The sequence below is a fragment of the Camelus bactrianus genome, chromosome 2 (assembly GCF_048773025.1).
Source record: "Camelus bactrianus isolate YW-2024 breed Bactrian camel chromosome 2, ASM4877302v1, whole genome shotgun sequence".
Lineage (NCBI taxonomy): Eukaryota > Metazoa > Chordata > Mammalia > Artiodactyla > Camelidae > Camelus > Camelus bactrianus.
Window position 1 is genome coordinate 136517228 of NC_133540.1, and position 17583 is coordinate 136534810.

At 48.9% G+C, this 17583-nt stretch overlaps 1 protein-coding gene and 1 long non-coding RNA gene across 6 annotated transcripts in view; one reads left to right on the plus strand and one right to left on the minus strand.

Annotated features, from left to right (window-relative positions):
* PIGG (phosphatidylinositol glycan anchor biosynthesis class G (EMM blood group)) overlaps positions 1–10704 on the minus strand; it is a 28069-nt gene extending 17365 nt beyond the window's left edge. The window contains exons 1-5 of one of the 5 annotated variants that reach the window (XR_006726357.2): positions 10415–10704; positions 9296–9501; positions 3647–3856; positions 2191–2379; positions 1253–1394 (exon numbers count right to left, since the gene is read on the minus strand). Coding sequence is in view for 4 of the 5 variants with exons in the window: in XM_045519469.2 (XP_045375425.2) it covers positions 1253–1394; positions 2191–2379; positions 3647–3856; positions 9296–9501; positions 10415–10568 (901 nt within the window). In the remaining variant the exon portion in view is untranslated. Of the gene's footprint in view, positions 1–1252; positions 1395–2190; positions 2435–3646; positions 3857–6429; positions 7822–9295; positions 9502–10414 lie in introns of those variants that run through there. The other 4 variants (XM_045519469.2, XM_010958694.3, XM_045519470.2 and 1 more) reach the window with 4 other exon arrangements.
* Positions 10705–10763: 59 nt separating this feature from the next.
* Positions 10764–17358, plus strand: LOC141574973 (uncharacterized). The gene is made up of 3 exons (XR_012502150.1): positions 10764–14268; positions 14936–15224; positions 15736–17358. It is a non-coding gene; the product is annotated as an uncharacterized LOC141574973 (long non-coding RNA).
* Positions 17359–17583: the final 225 nt, after the last annotated feature.

Consider the following 17583-nt stretch of genomic DNA (forward strand, 5'->3'; position numbering starts at 1 on the left):
ATCAGGGCAAGAAATGTAAAGTCCAAACCTTGACCGACCCTCACGCTGTTAGTTTTCATCCTCACACCGCTCAGGGTTTTCAAACTTAAACCGCTTCCAAAAAGGTTGTTTTTAAAACTAAAATCAGCTCATACAACTTAATAAGAAAAAAACCAAACAACCCCATCCAAAAATGGGCAGAAGACCTAAACAAGCATTTCTCCAATGAAGACAGACAAATGGCCAACAGGCACATGAAAAAATGCTCAACATCGCTAATTATCAGAGAAATGCAAATCAAAACTACAATGAGCTGTCACCTCACACCAGTCAGAACGGCCATCATTTAAAAGTCCACAAACGATAAATGCTGGAGAGGGTGTGGAGAAAAGGAAACCCTCCGACACTGTTGGTGGGAATGCAGTTTGGTGCAGCCACTGTGGAAAACAGTATGGAGATTCCTCAAAAGACTAAAAATACACTTATCACGTGATCCAGCAATTCCACTCCTGGGCATACATCTGGAGGAAACTCTAATTCGAAAACACACATGCCCTATTTACAATAGCCAAGACATGGAAACAACCTAAATGTCCATCGACAGATGACTGAATAAAGAAGATTTGGTATATTTATACAGTGGAATAGTACTCTGCCATAAAAAATAATGCCATTTGCAGCAGCATGGATGGACCCAGAGATTGTTATTCTAAGTGAATTAAGCCAGAAAGAGAAAGAAAAGTACCATATGATATCACTTGTATGTGGAATCTAAAAAAAAGACAAACGAACTTACTTGCAAACCAGAAGCTGACTCTCAGACACAGAGAACAAACTTACAGTTGCCGAGGGGGAGAGGGTGGGAGGGGATAAAATGAGAGTTAGAGATTTGCAGATACTAACTGATATATATAGAATAGATGAACAGCAAGTTTACACTGTAGAGCACAGGAAACTATATTCAATATCTTGTAGTAACTTATGGTGAAAAAGAGCATGAAAATGAATATATGTATGTTCATGTATAACTGAAGCATGGCGCCATATACCAGAAATTGACACAACACTGTAAACTGATTGCACTTCAAAAAAAAAATATATATATATATACACACAAAATAAATAAAGAATCCTAAAAAAAATTAATTGAAAAAAATAAAACTAAAATCAAGTGGTAAAACAAAACAAAACAAATTTATTTAAATTAAAAAAAATCAGACTATAGAAAACGGAGAAAATACAATTTTAGAGTTAAACATCCCCAGAGTCTCACCATGTTTCCTTCCAAATGCAGAGCTGATTAGGACCAGAGGGGTGTTCACTTCCTCCGGGGAAGAGGCCCCATGACCCCCTGTTTCAGCCATGCCGTGGTCTGCACAAAGAACCAGCAGATTGGGTACCAAAGTCTCTCTCTCCTGTGAGGTAAAGGAAAAGTATTTCCAGTGTACCCAGACCGAGGAAGACATACCATCTTGTTAAGAAAACAACTTCAGATTTTAGTTTTATTTTATAAATTGTAGCTCTTTCTAAGTGAGTTGGTTTTCCTTTTTTTTAACCTAGGAGCTCATTGCCAGATCAAGGGTCAAAGTCAAGTGAATCATAAACAAAACAGATGGAATCATGTGGAGGTCAGAGCACAGAAGGGCTGTGTGTTCAGCCTCTCAGGGCAGAGGATCTGGGTTTGGTTTCTGTCTCTGTGACTCCAAGCTGTAGGAGCCGGGGCCCCCGCCCCCTTGTCTGTCAAACAGAGCCACCCCTGGGGCACAGCAGCGGCCGCGGCTGCCCCTGGATTTGCCTGCAGGCTCTGGCTTCCATCGCTGCTTCTCAGCCTGGAACACACCTGCACAGGTGGCGCCTTGGCCCTACCACCCCCTTCAATCTCTGCTCACAACTCACACATCCTCAAGGACCACTGCTCTGAACACACCATTTTAAATTATGGCTTTTCTCTCAGATTCTGTGCCCAGAGAGGGACGGTGGCAGAGGAGGCACTCAGGAAACATCTGTGATGAACAGGGAGAGGTAAGAGCTGCTATTCCACAGGGCTGCGGGGAGATGGTGTCAGCACAGGGCACGTGCTCGTAGGTGAGGGCTGCCTGAGTGCCGGTGGGGGTGAGGTTCACGCAAGGTCACCCGACTTCATGTTAGGAGCTTTACTTCCTCTAGGAAATACTGGCGCCCTGACACCCGAGCCCACTCAGCGCACCTCACCTCGGACAGCAGCGAGGTGTGGACCTTCATCAGGACGCCGTCCATCTCGCTGAGCTTGTGCCCGATCAGCGGGCTGCTGGGCCCAGAAATGTGGCCGATGTGGTCCAGCCCGAGGTAGTGGAGGATTAACATGTCCCAGTCCCGCCTTTTTAATACTTTATCCAAATGCCTTGTAACATTATCATCCACCTTGATAGGGGAAAACGTACACATGAAGAGCTCCCTGAAGTCCCCTGAGTTCACCCTTCAAGGGAAAGGGATGTGGTTGTTATAAAAATGAGGGGTTTATGTTAGGTAACCGGACTCATGGGAGTTTGAAAAGACATAAAAAAGAAACCCCCAAGTAAAAACTGTCTTTAAAAATGTTTGCATTAGATTAAGCTTTCACTAATACTGTTTTTAATGTCTCTAAGCTGTAGATAGGACAAATTACAATTCAAATGAACATGGGCTGTTCTGACAAAACAGTTCCGTGAGGTCACTACCGGAGCTTAAGCGGAAGTAACCAGTGACCAAGTTCAACAGGTGCCAAGTTGCTGAGGCTACTAAGGGCAGTGAGCTAAGACAGGGCAGCACCCAGAGTGCAGGAGAGGAGCAGCAGCAGCTGAGGGCATCTCGTGTGCCTACAAGGCTGTTCCGAAGAAGGGACGCAGCCCTCGGTGACTCGCAGTCACAGCCCCCGACAGAGCTTCAGCCCCGTCGGCCTAACTCTTCAGCCGGCCCCTCCCTCCCCATGAAAAACCTACTACAGAGAGAAGAACTTCAGAGTGTACACACAGGATGGGCAGTAACTGCTGTGTTCACACTGCTCGGCCTGGTGTGGCAGGACTGCAGATGTTCCCCCAGGCCCAGCAAGCAGGCAAGGGTGGTGCGAGGCATCCACCCAACGCCAGCCCAGGTGTGTGGGTGCCTCTGCCCTGTGGGCCTCCCTCCGCCCCTGGGCCAACTTTCTCACTGCAGGTCGAATCACGCTTCTTTTTTCCTTGTTGGAGGCTGCATGCCCAGCACAGGGCTGCCACCTCTCAGGACCAGCTCCACCCAACTCACTTCTGCCCTCTTGCCACCGCACAGTGAGGAGGATCCCAGACAGACCATGGGGTCCTCGGGCTCTGCCTCGTACAGATGCTGCCACCCCATTCTGTCCACTGGCAAAGGCCCCACTCAACTGTCAAAGCTCAGATTGAGCAGTTCCTCCCAGGAGGCCTCCCCAACCTCGGCACTTGTGAGCAGCAGGTGAGCAGCTGGCCTCGGCTCCGGCTCAGAGCACTACGCTCGCACCTGCGTCAGGATTTACGTTCCTTGCTTGTAGCTGGTTACGGGAAGGAACGGTTGTTCCAATTCCTCCATACTGTTCCCAACATACTAATAGAAGCCACATACAGAACAATGTTGCCTCTCACTAAGTAAGAGGGCACCAGGCTCCGTCTCATAGGACATACTTTTCTTAAAAACTGACCTCTGTATAATCTGATACAAAAAATGAGGTTGTTCCATCATATTCCACAAAATGCTTTGGAAATAATTTCACCCATGTTTCATCTCCATAAAAGACGATTCTTTTCCCAGCTGCTCTTGCCCGTGAGATCACGCTGTCTTCCAGCAGTGTGGGAGAATTGAGGTTCCTGACGACATCGATGAAGCCAGGGAGGCTCCCTGTCATCAAGGCCTGCAGGAGACATTCAGGAATCAGACCCCGTAATCAAGTGCAGAGTGGGAACAGGTGCCAAAGATGGTTTCACGAATGAGGCGAGCACAGGGCTGGAGCAACCCCAGGACCCAAAGCTGGGTCAGTGTTAGGACAAAGAGGGAGAAGCTACAGATACTGGGCAAAACCAGAAAACTCAACAGTGGAGAAGTGACCATACTTTAGCTGACAAGAGGATACAGAGGAGGCCGCGGGGCAGCCAGACGATGTGGCGGCCACAAAAGCAGCTCTGGATGGTAGGAGCTGGAGCAGACGGCTGAGCGTGTGCACTAAAAACACAGACCCACTGTCAGGTCTGCTCCATGTGACAAGCAAACTCCATGCACTAACCCTGAAGGCCGGTGATTCCAGTGTCCACCCCAAGAGAGAACAGCTTCTCACACACTCAGGGAGGAAAGCAGTCTCCAAACGTGAACTCTCAGAAATTCTCACAGTAAAATGGCCCAGGGGCGCTGGTGGGACCCCGCCCCCGAACTTGGCACCGTTAATTTCTTGGAGAAGAGGGTTGGTGTGACATGTCCTCACGCCTTTCTGTCACAGAATTAAGTCAAAACTTCCCTCATTTTACCACAGTCTAAATATGTCTCTGTGATCTGCAGTTAGCAGACAACCCATGACACTAGCATTCAGGGGCCTGTGTGATGAAAATAAACAGGAGTGTGGATAATGCCAACAGGCGTAATAATTTTGCCAAGACTTCTTTAATAGCAAATTAATACAAATATAAATTAATCCTGGACTTCAGGAATGAGGAGCTCAGCAAATCCTCTCCCCTAAGAACAACGACAAAACTGGATAAAACTGCCAAAAACAACCATTTCAGGACTTTGAAAACTCAGCAAGGATATACACAAATTGAAACGTTCTTATTCAAGACAAACTTGAGAATTTCGGTAAGAGCTATGCGTACCTGTGATGTTTTAACTCGGGTTGCTCCTCTCCCTGACACCCAGCAATGCGGCAGCCATGACAGCCAGGAGGAGCCTCCCCGATCTTGCCCTCCAGGGAAAAGTCCCCTGCCAGGGATGAGGTGAACACAGGGAAGGCCACCGTCACAGTGCCTGGAGGCTTCTACGCTGGTTGTAGTAAGAGACCAGCAAAAAACTGAAAAAGGGATCTGGGGAACAGGACAGCTATGATGGACTTCCATGAGCTCCCATGTATTCCTGGAACCCGGAAGGCCGCGTGCACACACAGGGCTGCACGCACATTCAGGAGAGAACAGAGGGCCTGGTCACCTGTTACTTCCAGCTGAACAGAAGGCCCTGCTCAAAAGTGAGAGGCAGGGCTGACCATAAACTGACTCAGCAGGAGTGTGTGGCACACAGAACCCTGCAAAGGGCGGAAGCCACGCCGCATAATGTGTTAAAGCACAGCCGCTGACCAAGCACTGCTTACCACGGAGCCTTGCTGACCCGGGCGACCTCGGCTTAAAAACAACCAAGAATTGAAAAACCAAACAAGCAGAGACATCAGTTATTGAACACTTGGACCTTGGCAGAGACAGACTCTCTCAAACTAGTCTGAGCAAGTCAATGAAGCAACAGCAACAGCTATCTCCGCTGGGGCGGAGGTCAGAATCCAGACTCGAGGCGGGCTGCATGGATGGACATCTGTTAATCTCATCAAACTGTATGGACTGTATAAAAATTCTATCTCAATGAAGTTTTTTTTTGTTCTTTTTTTTTTTAAATGGAAGGACTGGGGATTGAACCCAAGACCTTGTGCATGCTAAAAAGGCACTCTGCCACTGAATTATTACCCTCCCTCCTCTGAAGTAATTTTTAAAAAAATGTGAGCCTTTCACCCCAAAATTCAACTCCCTAAAGGTAACCAGTTACTTCGAGTGAGTATCCTTTCATACTTTTTTCTGCATGTGTATAATCATAAATATACAAAGTATACACTTTTTTTTACCAAAAGGGTAACAAACGATATAAATAATTCTGCAACTTGCTTTTTTCACTTAATAACATATCATGAACCCCTTTCCACAGAAAACATAACAGGTACTTCATCTTTTGTTTTCAGTAGCTACAAAGCACTCGTGGTTGGATGTATAATGTATTTATCCAAGACCGTTTTAATGTCTGTTGCTTTTAAAAAGCCTCCAACTGAAGGGCCATTTGAGCTGAGGTGTGGAAGGGGAAGTGTTGTCGAGGTGGGGTGAGGTGGGGTGAGGTGGGCCCTCCCAGGGCGAAGCACAGCAAACGGCAAACACCGCAAGGTGAAAGAGGGCAGCACACGTTAGGGACGGAGCTATGTGTGACCTGTGTGGATTAAAGACACAGGAAGAGGGGGAGGCTGAAGAGGTAAACAGGCGCAAGGCCACACGGCACCCAGGCCCAGGTGATTAGGCAGCGTGTAAGCCACTGAGGATTTTAAGAAGTAGAGCAGTGTGACCCGATCTGTGTTTGGACACATTCTGGGCGAGAAACGGTGCTGGGAGAGTTTTATAGGCCAAGCTGGAGGCCGCAGTACACTGGACAAGGGTGGAAGTGGTGGGTGTGCTGGCTCAGTCCAGTCATACTCACATCGACAGTACGAGGAGCATTTGTCCACCTCATTTCTTGTGATGCGTAGGTTATCAACCGTCTGTAAATTTGCACGATGAGATAGACAAAAACCGGCCTTACATATTGTCTTAGTTTGACTTTGATCTGATTACCAGTGAAGTTAAGAATCTCTTCATATGTTTACTGGCCATTTTCAATTTTTCCTCTGTGGACTTCTTTATACCCTTTGTCCAGCTGTCACTGAGTTGCTGTCTTTGGTCGGGTCCTCTTTACATACCACAGGGTTAACCCCTTGTTTGTTGTGTTACTGTAATCTTTCCAGTTTATCATTTGTCAGCTGACTTTGTTTTTAGCGCCTTCTACCACTGAGGGTTTTCTGCTTTCAGGTATTCGAATCTGCCTGTCCTCCCCTCTGGGCTGTTACAAGGCACTTCGCCCCTCACACTGGTTTGGGTTCACACTGACATTTTCAAAGGGCAGAGACTACCTGGTGTCCCCTGTGCCCCAGGAGACATGCAGGCAGCAGCTGAGTTGCAGCTGAGAGTTCTAGGAAGTCTAAGTGAGAGCTCAAGTCTGTCATCTTCTTGGAGGTTTTCCAGTGACCGCTGCGGCCCATGGGACAGTAATTTCCTGCCTTCTGAGAATTAAGGAGGGCTCTACAGAGACCACTGAAAGAGAATGTGAGAATTCCCCATCAGGGAAATGGAGAAGAGAGTGGTGCCTACCTCACGGAGCCCAGCCCACAGGGCTGCTGTGAAAGTGCATGAGATACTGCTGCACTATGTGCTCACTGCAGCCAGCGGTCACTGCTCCTTATTATGACTATAAATTCCCCCCAAAAGGAAAGACATTCAAAAATTAGTTACAAAATTTTAGAAGGAAGCTACTGCAGAATCCTAACATGGGAGAGTGCTACCAGAGACATTAGTCTTGAAATTTTAAAACTGACGTTTCATGACAATTGTATCAACACCTCCAGGTGAACTAAGTCCCTTCCCTGAGTAGAGGCAGGGCAGGGCACACACTCCTTGGCCAGCACCACCCGATCCTATCAAATTCCAGAGCTGTGTGACCCTAACTCCAGCACGGACTTCCTGTATTCCAGCTCCTCCTGGATGGAGAATGAGGAGTAAGAACCTACAAGGCACCCATACCAAAATTAAACAGAACACTGGTTTGGTGAAAGGTAACAAACTGGAAAAGAGAGGCCCTAGGAAACACCCTGGCCCACGTGCAGGACGGAACAGAACCTGGAACACGCACGCTCACGATACTTTTTCTTACCAAACTGCCCAGATTCCTAACAGCACTCTCCTCATCAGAATGAAGCAGGAACGGGTGCCTTCCACACTTCTGACAGGACAGATGAGGAAATCAGCAATTCTGATGGTCTGGAGCCCAGGTGCCTTTCTTCCAGCTTTCACAGGACCTGCTTCTACAGAAGGACCGCTCCCGAGAGGCTGTCCCTGAGCATCCAGACTGAGGATGACCCCACCCATCACTATCACATTCTCCTCCTCGATTTCTTCGATCACATTGGTTGTTTCCTGAAACTGTTCTGATTACTTATTTGTACACTTACACATTTTCTGTCCCCTCAGTTAGAAAGTAAGCTTCACGAGAATAAGACAGTTGCTGTCTTGTTCTTCACTGAACCCTCTGACCTAGAGCAGTGCCTGGCACACAGTGGATGCTCAATAAATATCGCTGAATGAAGGACAAACTACATCCAGAAGTGCCAGAGAGTGGGAGGCTCAAGAGAAAAGGTCAGTGAAATATGTGGCATTAACCCCTTCAATTCCAGGCTGCTTTACTCACCCAGTAAATGTTTACTGAGTAACTACCAACATTGCCCTCAAGCTTTAAATCAAAAAATGATTCCTCACCAAATGATAATGTGTCCCATGAGCAGCCACAGAAGTAAGGCTTGGTCAGACTTCTACACCACACTGACTTGCAGGGTACTCACAACCTTTCAAGCTCTTCTGTCCTTTTCTGATCCCACCCCTTTACTCATCCTTGGGATCTAGGCTGGAATGTAATTTCCTTAGACAGGCTTTTCTGCTTCACCCCAATCTAAACTGAGCCCCCTACCCAGCACTGAGCACCACACCCTGTTTTTTCATTAGGCATTAATCACACTTCGTAACTGCACATTCATTTGTTTAACAGCTGTGTCTCTTATTAGAGACTGAAAGTTCCATGAAGACAGAGATACTATTTTCCCCCAACTGTATATCCACTGCAATATCAGCACACAGTAGTTGCTCAATAAATAGTTTTAAAGCCAATCAGTAAAGCTTTACTCTTCTCTTTACCCACAGTTCTTGGGTAAATCACTGTGCACTTCAAAGGCACACCCACTAGGCTGAACACATGAAGACAGTTTATAGAGTAGAATCAGAGATATCTGTTGAAGCCAGATCATGTTGGTTTGGTCACTGTGTACACTACAATTCTGGACAAGTCATTTGACTTATCTGAGTTTGCTTCCTTATCCACAAAGTAAAGAGACTGAACTAGATGACCCTAGAGGTTCCTTCCAGAATTAAAACTGATCCACTGATGATTAAAGAAGATAGCAGGTTAGCAACGAGGATGGTATCTCTTGAATCAGGTTGGCCTAGAAGATCTGGCTGAAAATTTTTTATGCTTCCCATGAAGCACGAGCTTTGGCTATGTGGCAAAGGGCACAAATCATGGGGCTCAGTTCCATCCAATGGGAGGCTTCTTCAGCATTCTATTGCCCCAGCCAGGCTGACAGCACCAAACTAATTTTCACTTAGTTAAAATTGGGACTCCAAGTAAAAGACTACAGGGAGTCCCTCTAAACTTCTGAAACAGCCAAACCATGATCTGTAATATGTTAAGTCAAACTGTTTACCTTGATTCGAGGCATAGTAACTGTAGGAGGCTTTGCTTCGGCCACAAAACTGTGAGATGGTCCTTTTTCCACAAGGTAAGTTGTGTAGGGCATAAATTTCACACCCTTTGACCCAAACACAAAATCATCTCTCAAGCCGTCTATCAGCACAATAACAATTTTACTGAAGAGAGGTGGTGGGAGCTTGGTCCAGTTGGAACTGGCTCCTAAAAGTGTTTGAAAGAAAAAAAGGAAATTGAATTTTAAACTTTATGTAGCATTCAAACACCTTCTAATGTAGTTTCTGCCTACTTCTCCAGCACATACTCTGTCACATCTACATATCCTGACCCAAAGGAAAAGGCCTGTTCTTGGTAGACAACGCTGGGTTCAGGGGGTGGGCAACAAGGAAGCTCAGAGATCCCCAGTATTAAGTAGCAAACTGCCCTTAGCATGGTGAGGAGTACTGGGACAAGGGAGTGTCCTTCTTGAGTGTCCTGGAATGGGACACCAGGGCGCCTGACCCCAAACACAGTGCTACAGGTAGGGGATGGGTGAGCATTTACAAACTGTTTACATGGCTAGCAGCTGGTATTGTGTGGATCTGGTCCAAAACCTGAGTGTCTTTACCTGGTATATACTGCTGGATAGGTGAGGGCTAAGAAGGGGGGTCTATGCAGGGAGGTCTTAACTACTGAGCAAAACGGGGTCTTGGAGGAATATCATAGAAGAAAACACGAGAGGTCGGCAGGAATCTCATCTGTTGTGTCTTACTGAGCAAAAAGGGTGCCTGGAACAGTGAGTGACCCAAACACCTGCTCAGGGAAGGAGGTCGGGGTGTCACTGGATGAGGAGTGCTGGGGAGAGGCTTGCTTTTCACGGGTGTAGAGAGCTTACTTTATGGTGACCAAGGAGTAGGATCTTAGTAGTAGGCTGGTAGTGGGGCTTGCCAAAAAGTTGTAGGATACAGAAAAGGAGACTGGAGCGGTAAGAAGGGGGCTCTTGGGGGTGAGGATCAGAATGGACGAGGAGACCACTCGGGAACCCTGGAAAGAAGTCCAAGAGGCAAAGCTCATAAGGAGGGTCCTCCGGGGAAATGTGGGGCCCAGGGAGCAGAGATGCCTGGGGAGTGGTCCGTACCAGACGAGGGTTCGGGCGCTGGGGGCTCTGCTTCGTTCTCCGTCCTGGAAGAGAAACAAATGGGGGCCGGGAAGAATCCCCGAAGGAAGAGGGCGACCCCCAGCACCTCGATCACTACGCAGCAGGCGGCGAAGGCCCCGGAGCCTAGCCGCATCGCGCCCACCCGCCGGGCCGGGAGCCAGGTTCCCAGACCCCCGTGCAAGTCTCGCCAGAAGCAGCCTCTTCCGCCCCGAGCAAGCAGCCTCTGAGCAAGCGCGAACCGGAGGGCCTGACAGGTTCCCGTCGTCTATCCGTCAGTCTGCGCGCCGGAAATGCGCACAAGGGGGCGGGCGCTTCCGGGGCGGGGCGGCCCTGGGCTCCCGGCTCCTCGTGTACTTCCGGTGCGCCTGCCCGCGAGGCCCCGCCAGCCCCGGGGGGCAGTGAGGTGTCCCGTGTGCTGCGTCAGTGTATTCGTGTGTCTGTGTCTGTGTCTGTGGCCCTGCCGTGTGCTTGCCCCCTGCTAGGAGCTGTCACACATTCTGTGAGCCTGCTGAGTCAGGTGCCGTCGCCCTCAGAGCCACTTGTGTCGTGGGCAGGTGTGTGCAGAGGACGCGGTCTGTGGCTCGGGCCTCGAGTCAGGCCATTGCATCGCCAGGTGACCTCCAGAAACTCCGGCTGACGTCCCGGGTCAGGGCCCCCTGTGCGGCGTTGAACTCCGGGACATTGTTGGGGCTCCATCCAGACCCCTTCAGTGTCCAGTGCCTCCATCCCTGGCTTCTGGGCACGCAGGGGCCGCAGCTCACAGCTACCGTCTTCTCTGAACGATTGCCCTTGGCTGGTGGGATCTGCTGCGCTGGGAGTTGTCGCTGCCCAAACACCTTGAGCTCAAGACGGGTTGCGGTATAAAGGCCCAGCTCCTTTGCCTCAGAGGGGACTGACTAGTGCTATTTGTGCTTTCTTGAGTGTTTATTTCATGAAATAGCATTGGGTTTTGTTTAAAGCTTTTTCGGCGTCAGTTGATGATTTTGTGTTTTTACTGCACACAGTTATTGTGGTGTATTACATTGCTTGACTTTAATATGTTGAACAATCTGGGATTGCTGGTGTAGAGACGCTGGCTGATGGCATAGTCCCTTCAATCGGCTGTTGGTTTCATGCTGTTACTATTTTGTGGAGAATTGTTATATTCATATTTATAGGGATACTGGTCCAGTTCTTTAATGGTGTATTTGTGTTGATTAGATTGGGCTTGGTGTCTAGCACTAGGGCTGGGGCTAGAGTAGGAGCTGGGGCAGTGTAGACAGCCCCTTTGGATGTTTCATTTTCAAACATCCCTGTGGTTGAGGGTGCCTCCACCCTCAGAGCCTCTTAGCCTGCTGAGAGAGGTAATAACCCTCCAAACACTGATTGTGGTCCTGCTATCCTTTGGCCTTCTGGTTGGAACAAACCTTTGACATTTATGCTCATTAAGAATCAGAGATACAGGAGCAACTAGGCCTCCCAGTGGACAGTTTCACGCTGAGGTTGTGTGGTCTTAGAAACCTGAGTGCATCCCAAGCCCATGCCCTGTGGGCTTTGGAAAGCCGCCAACGGTGGTACTGTGGTATGGGATAGTCCTCCAGACTCCCACTGCCTCACTGAGCAAGAGTCTCCTTAACACCCTGGTATTTGGTCTCTGCTCTTTGTAAAGAAGACAGAAGAGACTGGAAAAGGAGCATGTTTTTTTCTTGGATGGGTAATTAGTGTAGCCAAGGGACAGATGTGATGCCTGGGCTTCCGCCTCCCAGGGATGCAGATGAGGTGTATGTGTCTTGCGAGGGCACGTGGGCTGTTCTGGCCCAGTCTCTGAGATACAGAGATGCAGTGTCCAAGGCAGGAGTCCTGAGTTTACCAGCGACAGCAAAGTTGCTTTTTGAGCAAGTGGAAGAGCTTCTTGCCATCCTGGGAGAACAGGAAGAACACTGGGTGGGCGGCTGCAGCCCCTGACCCAAACCCCTTCCTTCCTTGGACTTCAGATCCCACAGCTGTGCAGTGGGCAGTCAGCGGGGTGGAGTCTGCTGCTTTCCTCAATGCAGCATCCATTCTCAGCACCTCAGTTTTTAGGAACTACACCTGCATCTGGTCCAAACAGTCGCAGAGGGCTGATCCCATGTCCCACTCACCTTGAAGATGGGTGTATGATCCCACATCTATCCAGTCTTATGTTCCATCCTCTTGGTGCTCTGATCGGTTCAAGGATGAGATATAACCCAAGCTAGACCAAAGGTATTGAAAGCTGTGACTTTTTATGGAACCCAAGAAAGGAAAGACCCTTCCCCACTAGACTGGACGTGTCAGCCTGGAGTTGCTGGAGGTCCCTGATGCAGTGAGAGAGGGAGACTGTGGCTATGAATGGGCCCTCCCAAAGTTACTTAGTAGGACAAAGGGACCAGGTCACAGTGTGAGAGTATGAGCGCCTGCCCCACCAGGCTCAAACCCACTCTTAAACCTGTCTCTTGCAAGCAGTATTTTATTTCATCATTAAAATTATCCAGGGTATCACATGGCATTGAGCCATCATGTCATTTTTTAGGATCTTGTAGGAGAAAATAGTGTGGCCACGGCCTCAGGATATTGGGACACAACAGAACATGTTTGTTTGAGCGTCTCCAACCAAGTGAGCTGGGGAGGGGGCTTCTCTAGAGAGTGGGTGCCTGGTGACCTATGTCCCAGGTTCTGTTGGGCTCTATTGCCAGGGAAGTGAGGTCACTTCCTGGGGTCCCCTTACCCAAGCTTCCTCCTTACACCAATCTCCCCAAGGGCCCCTCTGGGCTCCCGACTGCTCACCTCTCACCCCATACCATGTCCATGCACAGTGACACCAAGCCAGTGCACCCCACAGCCCTGGGGAGGCCTGGGTGCAGCCAGGGCCCCAGTTCTGAGGACACAGCTAGGTTCAGACCCGGCTCCCCCTCCTCAGAAGTGCTGTGACCCTGGACAAGCCACGTGCTTCTCGGGTCTCCCCAGCCCCCCATCTGCACCATGGGGGGTCATTCTGGCCTCTGCTTCCTAGGGAAGCCATCAGGTCTGTAGACTATAAACACCTACAGCCCCTGTAACACCCATGGGCTGGCATCACAGGGAGCTCATGCTCAGACTCAGCAAAGGAAGGATTCCACAGAGGGCTGGCGGAGCGCAGAGCACACCCCACACAGGCCTGGCTCTGCTCTGGGGTCTGGAGAAAGTCACTCTCCTTGCTGCCTGCTTCCCAGTCTCCCCCATGGGTGGGTTGAAATGAAATACAATTCAGACACTGTCCGCTCTGGCATACAGCCTTCCAGGTCCTCCTGTTATGTTCAGACTCAGGTGCCAGTGTCTCTTTTCGGCCTGTGTGGTGGGCTGCCCCACCATGGCTCCCTGCGTTCTTGCCTCCTGGTCACTTGGCCTTGTGTGATTCCCACACCCACACATGCAGGGTGGTTGGACCTTGTGCCTGGGTTCCGACAGGTAAACTGACTTACGAAAAGTGCGTGACTTCCACCCATTCCCAGCTCCCGTGTTCATTCTCTGTCTCTCAGTGCCTCGTCTGTCTGTCTGTCTGTCTGTCTGTCTTGTCTATTTCTTGCTCCCTCTGCCTCTCTGTGTTCCTGTCTATCTCTGTCTTGTGTGTGTGTGTGTGTGTGTGTGTGTGTGTGTGTGTGTGTGTATTTATACATTTATATTTATATGTATTGTGTGTGTGTGTGTGTGTTGTTAGAGCCCAGGGCAGGTCATTTCTAAAGATGCCTGAATGACGTATTGATTGTTTTGAATTCATGTTATTGAAGAAATGACCCATGTAAGAGAGACACTGTCCACATCCTCTCTGTCTCCCTGTGACATCTCTCCTATGAAAGGTGCACCACCTGGGGGCTGAGGGTGAGGGCTGAGCACTGCAGACACGCTGGCTCCTGCAAATCAGTTCATACTGGGAACCTTCTGTTGTGAATGCTGAGGAGCCAGTTAGCTTTACGATGACCAAAGCCAACTCCCCTCTCTGCCTATTTCTGAGAAAAGGCCTGAGTCTGAGCTACTACAAATTCTTGGAATTTCTTGGCACCAGGACTGACCCTCACTCTCCCATCCTGCTAGACCCTTTGTACAGACACCTCCACTTGGAGAGTTATTTACCACAGCCAGCAAATAAACAACATCCAGCCCCAATTTCCAACAAACAAAGAGATACCCAGCTGGTCTCCTCCCTCAGCCACTTCAGAGAGTCACTCTTTTACAAGTCACTTAAGCTCAAGTACTTTCTGCTTCTCCCTTCTGTGGCACAATGCCACCCCTGGATGAGCCCCATCTTAGTTGGCAGGTTGGCACCGCTCAGGTGAGCTGGAGACAACACCCCAAAGTGGGCCAATGATAGCACCGTACATTCAGTCACCTGCACACCAAATCGGCCGTGAACGCGGTGGCCCAGAGACAGGGATGTGCATGTGCCTCCGACAGTCGTTGCTCAGGAGACCCCAGCATCTATCACCAGCTTCTCCCTGTTCTGACCTTGGCTCTTCCTCTTTTCAGCTGATACCTTGCCAGATCATTAATGGAGAAAGTGGATCCCATCTGGCAAGAGCAGAATCATCTTCCCAACACATGAGAAAAGAACAAGCCTGGGCCCTCACCCACCCTGTCCCTGTCTGCCTGCCCAGCCCCTTCATGTCAGAAGAACGTGTCCCACCTCCTGTGCGAGGCCAAACCCCAGGGACAGGACTCAGAGATGAAGGAAGCCTGAGCATTGTTTATAGCTTTGGATACTTTTACAGAGAAAACAGCAAAGAGAAAACAAACGACTCCATCTCCCGCAAAACAGGTGAAGAGGGACGTGCGGAGCTTTCCCCTCCGTCTTCCTGGCAGCAGGAGACAACACATCCATCCCCCGCCCCCACCCCCACCCCCATGGGAGACGTCCTCCCTCCTCCTAGCAGGAGAGTGACAGTGTTCTCATTCAGGGTGGAAAGATGAGAAAGAGCGAATTCTGTACACACGGACCTTGTTGACCGTGATTCTCATCCTCCTCAGCCTCCCCACGTGGTGCAGTTCCTCTCCCACAATCCCCTCTCTCTGTTCAGCCCAACAGGAAAGCATTTAGGTTTTGCCACTTCTCTGGGTATTCCTTCACCTCCTTAGCAGGACGGCCCAGGTCATGTAAAACTTAGGGGTAATAAGTGTGTCTGCTTCTCTCCTGTGAGTCTGTCTCATGTGCATTTAATTCTCAGGACGAGCTGTCAGCTCTGTGAGGGTGGAGGGGTGGTTTTGTCTCTGCGACGTCCTTCTTACTGGCATCTTTGAAATTAACCTCTTTCCTTGGCTTGACTCCTCAGGATGCCGACATGCTCTCAGCGACCACCTTCAGGGTCTCTGTGAAGATAGGCTGGGTCTTTCAAGATGAAATGCATCCTTACCATATGATCCAGTCCTCCAACTCCTTGGTATCAATGGACCCAAATGGGTCAAATGCTTACATCTACACAGAAACCTGCACCAGGACATTTAGGGCAGCTTTCTTCATACCTGCCAGAAAGCTGGAAGCAACCAAGATGTCCTTCAGGAGGTGAATGGACACGTGGATTGGGCTGCACGCATGCAACAGAATATTCCTCAGAAACAAAAAGAAGTGAGAGATCTGTTGAGCCATGGGGAGACAGGTGGGGCACCTTAAATGCCTGTTACTCAGTAAGAGAAGCCAGTCTGGAAAGGGGGCACATCTTAGGGTCCCAACTACGTATGACATAGGAGAGAAGGCAAACCATGGAAAGGGTTGGAATGATCAGTGCATTGCCAGGGGTTTGCTGTGGGGTGGAGGGCAGGGGCTGATAGACTGGCCAAGCACAGAGGATTTTTAAGGCAGCGACACTATGCAGTGTGATGGTTTTGTGGTGAGATGTGTTTGATGGGACTGATAGGTTGTGCACCACCAGGAGTGGACCCTGATGCAAACTCTGGGCCCTGGTGATCACGATGTGTCCATGTGGGCTCAGCAGTCGTGACCAACACACAGAATGTTGACAGGAAAGCTGGGGGCAGGAGGCTCTAGCACCTGAGTGTGTGTCTGGGATTGGGGGGTGGGTTGAAGGGAGCAGCAAGAGCAGAGCAGGGGGTGTGTGGGACCCAACTTTGTGGTGAGCTCAAAACGTCTTTTAAAAAATAAAGCCTGTTTAAACAAAGAAACACACACTCCAGTAGTGTCCCATGGCTGCTCCTCTTCGAGTCCTTCGTTTGTCCGGGCCACGTGAGAGTAGAACTTCAGATGACCTCGTTTTTCAACCTACATCCTTTTAAAGTTTTATCTGACATCTGCGTTTTATCTCATTACACATCTTTCTTTTTTAAAAAAATAGTGGTTTTTCTTCTTTTAAAAAAATTGATGTATAAAAGACAGGCAGTATTATATTAGTTTTCTGGTATACAACATAGTGATTTGGTATTTCTATATGTGGCCAGATGATCACCACGGTGAGTCTAGTGACCACTGGTCACCATACAATGTCAGCACAGTGTTATGGACCCTATTCCCTATGCTGCACATGGCATTCCCGTGACATTTGTTGTGTGACTGGAAGTTTGTGTGTGTTGGTCTTTCTCACCTGTTGCGCTCATGCCCCCAGCCCTCTCTCCTCTGCAACCACTAGCATGTTCTTGGGATCTATGAGTCCGTTTCTGTTTTCCTCTTTGTTCATTTGTTGTGTTGTGTAGATTCTACAGAAAAGTGACACCATAAGTTATCTCTCCCTGTCTGATACAGGTCACTTAGCATTATACCCTCTAGGTTCATTCATGTTGTCACAAGATTCCATTCTTTTTTTGGCTAAGTCATTTTCCATTTTGTGTGTGTGTGAGGTAAAAAAAAATATATATATATTAATAAAGATACCCCAAAGTGTAATTCCTGCGTCATATGTTAGTTTTATTTTCAATTTTTTGAGGACCCTTCATACTGTTTGTCATAGTGGCTGTAACAATGGACGTTCCAAACAAAAGTGCATGTGGATTTCCTTTCCTCCACCTCCTCACTGGTGCTTGTCATTCGTTGTCTTTGGATGATGGGCATTCTTTCGGTTGTTTGGAGATCATCTCCTTGTGGTTTTCATGTGCATTTCTTTGATGATGAGTAGTATTGATCATCTTTTCATGTGTCCATTGGCCATCTGCATATACTCTGTGGAAAAAGA